The following is a 12,310-nucleotide window of genomic DNA, read 5'->3' as shown; positions in this document are numbered from 1 at the left end:
CTCCCCCAACTCCCCCAGCAACTCTGGTATTGGCTCCCGCTATGGTTTTCCCCAGAGCGCGCAGACCTCAGCGCCCCCCCCCGCCCCCGCCCCCACCCGCGACCCTTAAGTTGCTTCCCCAGGCCTCGGGATCTCCCTTGTTCAGCCTCCTCCCTCCAAGATTCGAAATCAGTGCCCTAGATCGCCGTACAGGCTTCTCTGCTTCCCTAGCCCCTCCTTGCCCTATACCTCTCCCAGCTTATTTAACTGCACCCCGCTCCCCGACTCCAGGCCGTGTCCCCTCCAGGGCTTCCCAGGCTCGCTCTCCTTTCTCCAAGCTGCTTCGTCGCTCTCAGGACACCTCGGGTCACATCCTTTGCAACTTCTCTTTGCCCGATGCACAGATTAAAATAAAAGCTATTGTTCCCTCTTTCTTCCCTGTAGTCCCTTCTTCTTTTAGTGATCTTTTTTCACCAAGATCACCGTCATCCTAGAGCTCAACAAAGGAACTTTTGGAGGAAATGGGCCAAATGCGGCCTGGGCCAATTGGCAATGACCTGTAGAGTTGTGTTAGACGCGAAATAGCTTGGGACCCTAAGGTGTCCAACTCCTATACGGAAGGGCGGCCGGAATTAGTTGGGGAGATTTGTCCCAGTCCCACACACACACACACACACACACACACACACACGCTATCTCTATCCCCAACTTCACCACCAAGAAGGGGAACTCGGGTGAATTTCCTTCCACCTTTCTCTAGTTCGCGTTCTTGCCCACTCCCGCTCGGCTCCCACTGCAGTCCTGCACCCCCAGTGTACTGGGGGCTCCCCAAGATGGGTGAAGGGGAACGGGAGACGCAACAGGACGTCTCCCTCGCCCTGCTGGCCCCTCTGATTCAGGCTCCTGGGGACAAAGGAAGCACGCGGAAGTTGGTGGTCCGTGGGAGGAGACAGAGCGACAGCGTGCAAAGATCTCGGAAGCGCCTGGGGCTCGGGAGTTTTCCCAGGCAGGGCCAGGTGAAGGACCGGGGCACAGGGAAAACAAGCTTTGGGGCCCAGAGCAACGAAGCAAAAGTGGGGCGCAGACTGTAAACTGGGGAGGCAGGGGGGAATTCCCAGGGGCGCTCGCTGCCCCCGCTCCCCTCGCGTTTCCAGCGGAAACCCTCGACTCCCCGACACACTGCAGGGCGCCGCCGGCTTTTGCTGGCTCCTGCCGGCTCCCCACGAGGGGCCGGGCCCTCAGCCAATCACAGGTCTCCGGGGAAAGAGTCCACAGCGCCCAACCTTCCGCCGTGCCCCAACCCCGCTCCCCGAGTCCCTGATCCTCTCCCTTTTCCCTTCGGCCGCGAGCGGGCCAATCGCAGGCAGCTGGCTCGGAGGGAGTTGGCAGGAGGAGCCAATCGACGTGGCGGCTTCCGTGGCGCGTGCCGGGGCACCACCCCTTCAAGTGGAAAACGCTCGGTGGCGAGACGTCTTCTGGATTTTGTAGTTCTTCAGGCTCCGCTCCGCCCGTCACCCTTCATCACGCATGCTCAACGAGTCATTCTCGCCCACGGAGCAGGGCGATATGCTGAGTGGGTTTGGGGGAAGAGGGAAAAACCTTCCCAGAAGCCATTGCGCCCCGGGTGGGATAACTCCCCCGGAGAATTGTGGGGCGGGTAGCCTCGTTTCTCTTGGAGGCCAATGGAAGGGGGAAGATTAAGGACTACGTGTTCCGGCATGCCCCGCGACGTCCCCCACCTTCTTCCCCCGGCCCCGGCTCCGGCCCCGGCCCCAGCCCATGCTCGTTGGTGGCGGCGGCGGCGGCTCGGGGCGCGTGGAGCCTGTAGTCACGGTGGCGCCCGCGGGAACGGAGGAGGGAATGAGTGAGGAGGAGCAGGGTTCCGGGATCATCACAGGCTACGGACTCCCCAGGTGAGTTGGTCGACTCACACTGACCCCTGCAGGGTGGAGGCCGCAGTGCGGGAGGGAGGCGGAGCGCGGAGACCCAGCATGCACCGGGTTTTGGAAGGCGAGGACTGGGGGTTGGGGGTGAGGAGGGGTGGTTAGCCCAGGCTCGGGACGGGATGGGGGTATTCCCAGCAGCCACCGCGGCACTGGATGCTTTGTTCCCACCATGCACCACGGTGGTGGCTACAACCGCCCCATCATGCACTTGGGTGGAGGATACCCGGCTTTCAATGTTTGCTTGGTTCCCAGAATGCACCGAGACAGTGGCCCCCTTTGTTCCCTGCATGCCCCAGGGTTGTGGTCACTGAGTTTCCCAACATGCACATGATCAGAGGACACCGAGGATGCTGAACTCCGATGCATTGGTCATAAGGCTCCCTTTCCATTCTTCCCTCCCAAAACTTCCCCCCCAGAGGTCGAGGTCACCATGCCCCTCCCAGCCTCCGGGCCAAGGCAGGGGCCGAGCAGCCCAGTCTCCCTGGCCCCCCTTAGTTGCACCCTCTGCGCCCCCGGGTCTCAGCTGGCAGCGCCCATCAGCAGGGGGCCGAGAGGAACCGTGATGCAGGTGTGTGTGCCTCCCCCTAGTATAGAGCAAATGCTGGCGGCCAGTCCTGGCAAGACCCCAATCAGCCTTCTGCAGGAGTATGGGACCAGAATAGGGAAGACTCCTGTGTACGACCTCCTCAAAGCCGAGGGCCAAGCCCACCAGCCCAATTTCACCTTCCGAGTCACCGTCGGTGACACCAGCTGCACTGGTGAGGGGGCGTCGGGTGCCCTGGCCAGGGGTGCGTGTTCTCAGGACCTCCCAGGTCTTCACCTTGGGGGGAGGGGCTTTTACTTTCCTCCGAGGCTGGGGGTGCACTCTAGAAAGGGGCAGGGAACTAGAACTCTTTGGTGGCAAGAGGGGGGGTGGGCAGGGGGTTCTGAAGATCAGCCGAGCTTTGCTTCTCTTGAGGATCTGAGGGGAGCAAGTGGGGCTTAGATATGGGGGGGGGGGAGAAAGAGCTATTCACCACCAGGGACCTCCTTCCCCTTGGGAGTGGTCTGCAGCCCCCCAAGTACACTTCTTTGGGAGGAGAAAGTGTTCTTTCAGTGGGAGGGCGCTGGAAAGCGATTGGGTTTTTAAAAGCATCAGTGAAATGTTTTTCAAGATTGATATGAAGGAAGGATTGAGAGTAGATTGTGAGATACTAGAGCAGCCTAAGAGACACTTCTGTCACAGTGTCATGAACGGTCTGATTGTAGTCCTGCATGGTGGCTGGGGGTGGGGATGAGGGTACAGGTTCCTTCTGCCCTTGTGTAACCTGCACCCCCTCTCTCAGGTCAGGGCCCCAGCAAGAAAGCTGCCAAGCACAAAGCAGCCGAGGTGGCCCTCAAGCACTTGAAGGGAGGAAACATGTTGGATCCATTTCTGGAGGATGGAAGGTGAGCGGTGGCCAAGCAGTTTGAACCCCACCCATTGGAGTGCTGGTGACTCCTGGAGCTAATAATATGCTCTTGGAGCTTTCCCACCATTTACTAACAGTCCAAGCTCATCCTGTTCCGGAGGCGTGACTAGCTGCTTAGCAGCCCCTCCAAGGATCACTCCTCTTGTGTTCAGACCCCGATTTAGCTTTGGAAACTTGAGGTCTTTAGTCTAGTGGGGTATAACCTCCAAGGTAATCCCTTTTTTTCCTATTGTTTAGACAGTGAAGGAGTCTTAGGATGATGGTCATTCATATTGGCTGAGCCGTGCCCCTAGGAAGGGTTCTGTGTTGTTTTAATCATTTTTCAGTCCTGTCCGACTCTTTGTGACTCCATTTGGGGTTGTCTTGGCAAAGGTACAGCAGTAGTTTGCCATTCTCTTCTCCTGCTCATTTTACAGATGGGAAAACTGAGGCACACAGGGTGGTGGAACCCAAGGTCACACAACTAGTTAGTGTGTAAAACAGGATCTGATTTCAGGTAGCTGAGTGCACGTGATTCTAGGCCCTTATTCGGGGTAATTGAGGAGGTTCCAGAGGGAAGAAGTTCCCTCTTCTCCTGTCAGTCTAAATGCCTCTTAAAAATGCAAAATCCTAAATACCCCCAAAATTTTAACTACCTCCTTTTGGCACTTTGGATAGAAAAGCTTTTCTCTTCCATTGAGTGGCCAGTGGCTTTGTGTTCTTGTGGGATGAGAAGGAATTTGGGGTTCCTCCTGACTGGTGAGAAGACACTGCAGGATGTGGCTAAATGCCCCCCACCTCTGGAGAAGTTCTCTTTCCTTAGAATCCCTGAGGAGGTCCCTGTTGTGCTTTGCCACTGCAACAGGCTTGGCTCTGGGTGAAAGCAGGAAGGGCAGGGCGTGGGGTTCCCCCCCCTTCTCTTGGGGCAGTCCTTTTCCAGGCTAAGACCCAGATGAAGCCATCCTGTCGATCCTTTTCCAATAGCTATGTGTGGATGGTGTTGGCAGGAGACCGGGGGGGCAGGAGTGGTGGAATTGATAGCAGCAAGTGGAAGTTCCCATGTGTCCCCTAGAGATGAGCTATTTCTGGACCTGCCCCTTTGGGGTGGGAGACCCATGTTTGACCCAGGACATATGGTGCCTGTGAGTCTTAACATACAGAACTCCCTCTTTTTGGCTCAGAATACGTTGCATGTTCTCAAAAGGAAAGTCCACAGATCTTAAATATAGCCATTTTCCCAGACACAAGATGGAGGAGTCTTCACTCCTGGTGGGGACCGGAGGCCCTTTTTCTCAGGCTGTTTTCTGTGGCAGGGACCAAGGCTGATGTGTTGGGGGCTTCTTGCCCATCAGGATTGGCAGAAGGAATTTGTAGAGGAGATGTGAGGAAAGAGGCCAGATGATATTTGAGTCTTGGAGTAGGGACTAGAGACTGGCAGATGACGTGGCTGAACGACCCCAGGATGTTTAGTCTGGAAAATAGAGGTTATCACTAGACCTGCTGCACTTGGCCCAGCCTGCCCCCATGTGGAAATTGCAGAGACACATTTCTGGTCTGGGAGGGAAAACCTTCGGAAGAGGAGCAGGCTGCCTTGGGGCTGGGGCTGAGGAGCGCTTCTTGCTCAGGGCTCCTTGGGTTGGCCTGGCTCTGGAGGACCACCCCGGCCCTGAGATTCCAGGGGGCCTTTGCTCGGACTTGAGCTCCGCTTGCTCTCTTTTAGGAGCCCCCCAGTGGAGGTCAAGGCCCCAGTTTCTCCTCAGCAATCTGAGTGTAACCCTGTGGGGGCTTTACAGGTAGATTCTTTTCCTTTCCTTTGCTCTCCTCTGGGTCTCAGTCAGTTCCTTTCTGGTGATACTGGGATTGGGGTGGTCATTTCCCTTACTTTGGTGCTTCATGGCTGTTAGGCTCTGATTGGGGGGGGGTCTGTGGGGGTTCCCTTCCTGTCTAGAACCCCAAGCTTGTGGGGAGGGTGACATGGGGCACATCAGTACCCATGAGAGGGGCAGGGCAGCCGCATCATCCCACCATATCCTTCTCATCCCTCCATACCCACACCAGGAGCTGGTGGTGCAGAAAGGCTGGAGGCTGCCCGAGTACACCGTGACCCAAGAGTCGGGCCCAGCGCATCGAAAGGAGTTCACCATGACCTGCCGGGTGGAACGTTTCATCGAGATCGGTGATTCGGGGGGCTGGGACAGCCTCATGCTTCTCAGGACCCCATCTCTGACTTCTCTGCCTTCTTACCCACTGCCACCCTCCTTCCTCCTGGGGCTTCCCCCGAGCCCAACTCAGATATTGTTCCATTCGTTCCTTTTTTCACCTGTCCCAGCAGTTTTCTCCCAGCTTCTTCAGCACACCTGTTTCTTTCCCAGATCCCCTTCCCATTTTCTTGGTCTCTGGGCCTCCAGGCCCTGAGGTGAGAGAGCCGATGGGGTCCTTCCCGCTCCTCCCTTCCCTGCTCCAGCCCCTTCATTTTCAATCCCTAGCAATATACCAGCCCATCTTGGAGGAAAGGGGGTCCCAGTGTGAGGCATCCTTGTATCCCCACTATTGCCCAGCACCCCGTGGGTGGGCTGTAGTGGGAGGACCAGGGACAGAGGTCCAGGACGCCAGTCTTCTCTCTGTGCCCCAGGCAGTGGCACCTCCAAGAAACTGGCCAAGCGCAACGCGGCTGCCAAGATGCTCCTGAGGGTGCACACCGTGCCTCTGGACCCCAGGGACGGGCCTGAGGCCGAGCCGGACGATGACCACTTCTCCATCGTGAGTGTCCGTCTCCTGCGGCCCCCGGCCCTCTCTGGGCCTTCCTCCCTTGGTTTCCCCTGTGAGGAGGTTGGCTTCTCCTGACCTTTTTGGCAAGCACCCCGTTGCCCTTTTGACTCTCGACCTGTGTCCGTGGGCCGCCCTCCTCCTTTCAGCGCCCTCTCCTCACACTGGGTAGTGCAGATGGAGCCGCCCCCATTCTAAGGCTTGCTTATAAGGGCTGGAGCTTACCCTCAAACCCGTGTCCTGGGGCTCCAGGCCTTGTAACAGTGGGATGTTCTTTGGCCATTTCTGCCTCCGGCTGGTGAGGGGTCCGCTGGGAGGCCCTTGCAGTTGAGGGTCTGGGAGCTAAGAGTGAGGGGTGGTGGTGAGTGTGGGCCAGGCCTCTGCGGTGATCCTCTGCCCTCTCCCACCAGGGCCTCGGCTCCCGCGTGGACGGCCTTCGGGGCCGCAGCCCAGGCTGTACCTGGGACTCTCTCCGCAACTCAGCGGGAGAGAAGATCCTGTCCCTGCGGAGCTGCCCCCTGGGCTCCCTGGGCCCCGGCTGTTGCAACGTCCTCAGCGAGCTTTCTGAGGAGCAGGCCTTCCATGTCAGCTACCTGGACATTGGTACGATGGGGCGGGCACCTTGGGGGGCGAGCTGGGCCCAGAGGGGCCGGGGAGGAGATGGGAGATTGCAGCTGCCCCCCTGCCTCTCTTCTCTCTCTCTTTCCTCAGATGAGCTGAGTTTGAGTGGGCTCTGCCAGTGCCTGGTGGAACTGTCTACACAGCCAGCCACGGTGTGCCACGGCTCAGCCCCGACCCGGGAAGCAGCCCGCGGGGAGGCTGCCCGCCACGCTCTGCAGTACCTCAAGATCATGGCCGGGGGCAAGTGAGTCCTCGGGGCCCAACTCCTGGCCATCGTCGGCTCTGTCTGCACCCCGCACCCACTGCCGGCTCAGCCCCTCTGTGATTCAGGAGTTGGGCTTCCAGCTCTGGTGCCTAGGAGAGGTACCTCTTCTACCTCTGACACAGACTCCGTCTGCCTTGAAGCCTGGGGATGGGGGTCCCAAAGGCCCGCACCTTTCCCCGGGTTCCTGATCATGTTGCTTAGGAAACTGAGTGATTGGGGAGAGGCTCCTCCTCTTCCCTCCTCCCAATAAACCTGGTTCTCCAAGTGCTTTGTTAATTCTGGTGGTGTCTGTATCTCTCCCAGGGTGCCCAGTGGGAGGGAGGAGATGCCTCTTTTGCCTGTGCTTTCCTCTCCCTGTTCTTTCCCCCTATTCTCGTTTCCCTGCTTTACTTCTCCAGCTTTCAGAAGTTGGGGGGTGGGGGTGTTGTCAGCCCAGCTCATGGCTGATGGGCAGTGACCTCTAGGGGGGCTACTGCAGCAGTAACGGGGAAGGGGCCACTTCCCACCCCTTGAAGCCAGACACAGACATAGACGACACAGCTGGTAATAAGATGCTTTTATTAGGACAAATGGCATCTATGTGGGCTTTGCATGCAAAAACGTACTGGTTGGGGGTGGCAACATCATTTTTTCCCAAAGCGCTGTGGGGCGGCCAGGCTCCAGAACAGAGGAGCCTCCCCAGCCTGAAGACTCAGCCCCTGTCTGCCAGGGCTCCTCCGGGCATCCCGGCCAAACCTGTGAAGATATCTTGCCTTGAGCAAGGTGCCTCATCTTCCCTATGTCCCCGGCCCCTCCATCCCTCGATTTGTCCCTCTTGGACTCTTACCTCTGGGGCTGGAAGAGGAAGGCTGGGCTCCGGCCGGGTCTCTTCATGGCTTGCAGCAAGGACTGCAGGACAGACACAGGTGTCTGAGCATCCCATCTAGGGGGGGATCCGTTGTCTTCCTCCTACAGCCCAGGGGGCAGCCGGGATTGTGACAGATGAAGGAGCAGGGTGAGGGAGGGCTGAGAAAAGCTGACTCATGGGGAAGGGCTGTACTAAAGGGTCTTCCTCGGACACGGGTCTGGATCTCAGTGACGTCGAGGAGAATGCCCTCCCTTGCCTCCAGACCCCCGGGAGAACTAGCAAAGTGGAAGATTGGAATTCAGAGTCCCTTGCTCCTGTTTTCATCCAGTTGATGGGGAGAAATGGACGTTCACTTACCATGAGCATATGGTCCCCAATGCCCTCCTTGGTAGCCCCTGGTCCTTCAGCTTGGCCTCTGCCCACGGTCACCAGCAACAGCAGCACAACCAGGCTTCTAGCATCCATATTGCCTTCTCTGTCTCCTGCCTGCTTGTCTGCCACACCCGCCTCTTATACCTGCTGTCCCCCCCCGAAGAGGAGGTGGGAGCGTGGGGGCTGAGCTGGCAACGGAAACGCTCAGGCCCATTAACGGCCGCCTGGGATCCCCTCCCATGGCACTCCTGGGACTCCTAGCTCTCAGCCCCAGGCCCTCAGCCCCAAAGCCTGGCGTTCCTGACTTTATTAAACACTTAAATCTTGTCTCCTGAGTTTAAGAAACTCATTAATTGCAGGCATTTTGTCAAAGTCTGGCTATTCCTCAACAACAGGTTGGAAAACTCTGACTGGTTGTTTGTTCCCCACCCCCTGTAGCATTCCTCCAAAAGGCATTTGGGGAGAAGCTGGGGGAGGGAGGGTGCCCTGCATTGGAATGGAGGGGATATGATCTGAAGAGGAAGCAGCACTGGGACAGTTCTAACCCAGGGATGGTGGGGAGACCTTCCATTTGGGGTTAAAGATGGGCTGAATTTATTGACCTAGTTATTTCTGGGGACTCCTAAATCACTCAGATCCACGTGAGGAGACAAGAAGGAAAGGTTAAAGGTAAGGAAAATCGGGCCCTAGACTTCCCCCATGGAAGCTTCTCCCCTACTCCTCCCACCTCTTGTATCCCGCTCTGGCTTGGGGTTGGAAGCAGACTGAGAATCTGGACCTGTAGCTGGGAGTCAAGAAGACAGGACCACTGCCTACTTGCCCCTTAAGCAAGTCTAGTGCTTTGGGATCTGCAGTGATGGGAAAGTAGAGTTTAGGGGACGTCTACATTTAGGGGATTGCTGTTGTACGGGAACCTTTTTAGAATTCTGGGAATGATCTTCCCGACAAGGTGGAGTGCTGCTGCCACCCAGTGGTAGCTGATGTCCATCGCACAGCCATGGATCCTTCTTGCTCAAACAACTCTTTGCTGTGGGTATTACTGCTTTTTTGCTTCCTGTCCTTCCTGCTCATGCATTTCTGTAAATCCCAAAGTCCTGGAGCTTTTTGTTCCCTCCCACATTTAAAAAAACATCCATCCATTAATCCCTACTCTTGCCAGTTGAATGGTCTACATCTGGTCTCGCAATACTTCTTTCCATTGCCCATTGGGTCACTTTAAATGGTATTTCAACCCAGGGGGAGGGAGGACTGAAGAATAGATGTGAAAGCTGGACCTTTCTTTCTTTTCCAAGACTTTTAGAACTCTAACACTTAGTGGATGGAGCAGAACTTCCGGGGGCTGTCCTTGGCTCTGAAGTCCCGATTAAGTCATGACCCTCATTTTGCTCAAACGTGGGAATTGGAGATAGCCTTTCTTATTCCTGAAGTAGCACTCCTTTGTCCCTAAAATCCCAAATGGGTTCTAGCATTGTGCCTCAATCCTGTGTGCCACATTTTTATTTTGGTCTTTGGTGAAAGGAGAAGGCAAAAGCAGCAAGATCTGTCTCTTTCCTGGACACTAAAAGCATCTCAGTCCTGCTGTGACAAGCTGAATCAGTTTCTTAGAGCAGGAAGGAATATTCTAGATCTTTTAGTGTAATCTTTTCACTTACAGATAAAAGAACCCGAGGTCCAATAATCAATCACTTGTCCAAGGTCACACAAGTACAGAGTACATTCAACACTGCCCCACCCTCCCTTTTGTATTTGGAAATGTTCCGTATATACCTACATATGCCCCTCTTCTTTCTCATAGAACTTCTCTTGGAGAGCAAGGATTGTTGTTTCCCCAACACTTGGCCAAGTGCTCTGTGAAGTCTATTAAATATTGTTTAGATGAACATTAAAGCTTTGCAAGCCCTTTTCTGTGGCTGTACTTGTGCCGGTACTCATCACCTTCAGCCAACACCCGAGGCGAGGCTCTGGGTGATTGAGGGGTAGTGGTATCGGTTAAAGTATGGGCCCTAAATACCCACTTCTCCTTAGGCAGTTTTTCCTCTGTGGTTCAGAGGAGACTACACTGCCTAAAAAGAAAGCCTGTTTTCTTTGGTGCATAAATACATTACCTCCTCTGGACTCCGATCTGGAAACTGAGGAACAAATCCCTTTTCTTTTCCTCAGGGATATGAGAGAACATAGATACCATGTGCTTTCCAGTGATAGAAAAGCATGACAGACACGTGAATGATTTTACCTGTCTTATTAAAGCAGCAGTAGAACAAACACAATGATTTCTCTTGTTAATAGTTTAATGTTATATTTGCAGCATTAAATAAGGCACAATATATGTGGGAGGAGGAGGGGGAAGGACAATGGCTAGGAGGAAACAGCTAAGAGGCAAAGGAGAGGAAATTGGGGGGGGGGGGGGGGGAGCAGAGTGAAGTCTTTGCCCAGTCCCCTTCCTGGGAGTTTGTGAGAGCCTGCTCACAGGGTATTTCTGTCATGCAGATTTAAGGAGGGGAGGGGAAGGTGAAGGGAAGAAATCTCTTTGTAATAAAATAGCTGGCAGCACAGCCCACCCCCCTGGCAGCTCACTTTTGAGGGTAGGGGAAACTTGGAAACAGAGAAGAGCCCCTTGTCTAGGGAAGAAGGGGTTAGATGGGAAAAAAATGGTTATATATCAAAGATATATAGATGTATGGAGATATAGTCTTTAGATATGCGCCGTTTCCTTTCAGAGAGATCCAACAACGGGACACTGCAATTTCTTTCCTCCACGACAGGTATTAAAACTCCCCAATTTTCTACCTTATCCCCCAGCCTGAAAGGCTGTTTTCTATGTGTTCTGGGGAGATGCAGGACAGCCCACCTGGTCCTAACTAAACACTGCTGAAGAGAGGGGAAGGAAGTACTCTTCTACCTTGAAGTTCTTTTGGAATGAAAATATCACAGTGCTAGGGGTTTGAGGAACCAGGAATAGTTTTTAACACAAACCAAAAAAGAAGTCAAACTTCCCTCATGCTGATGTCAATTAAGTCTCGTGTGGCTGCTGGCCATTCCACTCACTGGAGCTTTAAAATTTGCTTTCATAGCAATCAACTAAAGAAGGCACCAGGGCAGCATCCTTCCCTGCTCCCCCCAGCTACCAAGGCCACCTCTCCACTACTCTGGGATTAGGATCTTCAACAAAAAGCCTGAACTGAGTGACTCAAGGTAGAAATGGGGGCTGGCAGACACACACTGAACTTCCTGGCTTCTGTTGGGGAGAAAGCAGAGGAGCTAGGGAAGATTATCTCAAAAATCCCCCCCACCCTCCAAAAAAAGAAACCAGCCCTGGTCTGCCCTAGCTTCTCATCCCATTCCCCCACATTTTCTTGGACACAAAAGATATCCAAAGAAAGCAGCAAGCACATCAACAAAGGCAATATGTATGCAATACAGAAGCCTGAATTCTAAACAATCAGGTTATGAGGTTAACAAAGATAACATTTCTGTCTGGTGTATACAATATATAATATTAATAGAAAATCATTGTAAGATTGGGGTAGGGGGAATGGGGTCAGAGGCAGTCCCAAATAAGGTTGCTTCCTGGGGGGCTGTTTTGGGTTTTTTTTAAGGGAGCCTCTCAGTCTCAAACTGGGGGGGGGTGAGGGGGGAAGAGGGAGAAGAGAGAAAGAGTATGGAGAAGACCCTCGTTAAGTCCCTGGAGTACAGGTTCTAAGTAGGGAACTGATGTCTGTCTAGAGAGCCGGGGTGGGGTAGTGAGGAAGGGTCACTCCTAGCAGCCAGCTGCTTTGCAGAGCAGGCAGGCATAGAGCTGGGTGGTGGGGAATGCTGGGAAGAGAATCCCAGAGGGAGAGGTCACGCAGACTAGCATGGGAGGAGATGGAAGCAGCTGGCCACCCCAATGCGCTGGGTGACACTGTGGTTAGAGCTGAAGGGTTAAAGGTTACGTGTTGGCGAGGGAGGTGCTGGTGGGAAGAGCTAGGAGAGCCTTTGGGGATACAGACACTCAGACTCTATTCCCGTTGCAAATGTTAAGGCCTGACTTGTCTTGGTGACCTGGTTGGAGTGTGCTCCTCTGCTTAGGACTGCTCTCCAGGTT

The 12,310-nt window shown here is 54.7% G+C and overlaps 2 protein-coding genes across 5 annotated transcripts; one reads left to right on the top strand and one right to left on the bottom strand.

Moving 5' to 3' along the window:
• The first annotated feature begins 1,495 nt into the window (after positions 1 to 1,495).
• On the top strand, positions 1,496 to 7,283 carry TARBP2 (TARBP2 subunit of RISC loading complex). Of its 4 annotated transcripts, none has more exons than XM_023505577.2 (8): positions 1,496 to 1,892; positions 2,514 to 2,683; positions 3,251 to 3,353; positions 5,076 to 5,148; positions 5,414 to 5,531; positions 5,988 to 6,115; positions 6,532 to 6,724; positions 6,833 to 7,283. In XM_023505577.2, exons 1-8 carry the CDS (start codon positions 1,759 to 1,761, stop codon positions 6,988 to 6,990), a joined length of 1,077 nt encoding a protein of 358 aa, XP_023361345.1. In that variant the 5' UTR covers positions 1,496 to 1,758; the 3' UTR covers positions 6,991 to 7,283. The 4 variants fall into 4 exon arrangements, with proteins under 4 accessions (XP_023361345.1, XP_012407265.2, XP_031793646.1 ...); XM_012551811.3 differs by having other exon boundaries at positions 2,514 to 2,713; XM_031937786.1 differs by having other exon boundaries at positions 1,806 to 1,892; positions 2,519 to 2,713.
• Positions 7,284 to 7,548: 265 nt separating this feature from the next.
• Positions 7,549 to 12,161, bottom strand: NPFF (neuropeptide FF-amide peptide precursor). The gene is made up of 3 exons (XM_003772647.4): positions 8,212 to 12,161; positions 7,834 to 7,955; positions 7,549 to 7,742 (listed from the first exon to the last, which is right to left on the bottom strand). The coding sequence occupies exons 1-3, from the start codon at positions 8,317 to 8,319 to the stop codon at positions 7,631 to 7,633; spliced, it is 342 nt and encodes a 113-aa protein (XP_003772695.2). The 5' UTR covers positions 8,320 to 12,161; the 3' UTR covers positions 7,549 to 7,630.
• Between the last annotated feature and the right edge of the window lie 149 nt (positions 12,162 to 12,310).

Source organism: Sarcophilus harrisii, chromosome 5 (genome assembly GCF_902635505.1).
Source record: "Sarcophilus harrisii chromosome 5, mSarHar1.11, whole genome shotgun sequence".
Classification (NCBI taxonomy): Eukaryota; Metazoa; Chordata; class Mammalia; order Dasyuromorphia; family Dasyuridae; genus Sarcophilus; species Sarcophilus harrisii.
This window is presented reverse-complemented; position numbering and strand designations above follow the sequence as displayed.

Excerpts from the sequence above, each read along its gene's own strand:
- NPFF (XM_003772647.4), bottom strand. The coding sequence starts at position 8,319 with ATGGATGCTAGAAGCCTGGTTGTGCTGCTGTTGCTGGTGACCGTGGGC. Across the intron at positions 7,956-8,211 it reads TTGGGGACCATATGCTCATG|GAGGAAGACAACGGATCCCC; the intron begins GTAAGTGAACGT and ends CCTGGGCTGTAG. Across the intron at positions 7,743-7,833 it reads TTCCTCTTCCAGCCCCAGAG|GTTTGGCCGGGATGCCCGGA; the intron begins GTAAGAGTCCAA and ends ATATCTTCACAG.
- TARBP2 (XM_012551811.3), top strand. The coding sequence starts at position 1,759 with ATGCTCGTTGGTGGCGGCGGCGGCGGCTCGGGGCGCGTGGAGCCTGTA. Across the intron at positions 5,532-5,987 it reads GGAACGTTTCATCGAGATCG|GCAGTGGCACCTCCAAGAAA; the intron begins GTGATTCGGGGG and ends TCTGTGCCCCAG. Across the intron at positions 6,725-6,832 it reads TGTCAGCTACCTGGACATTG|ATGAGCTGAGTTTGAGTGGG; the intron begins GTACGATGGGGC and ends CTCTTTCCTCAG.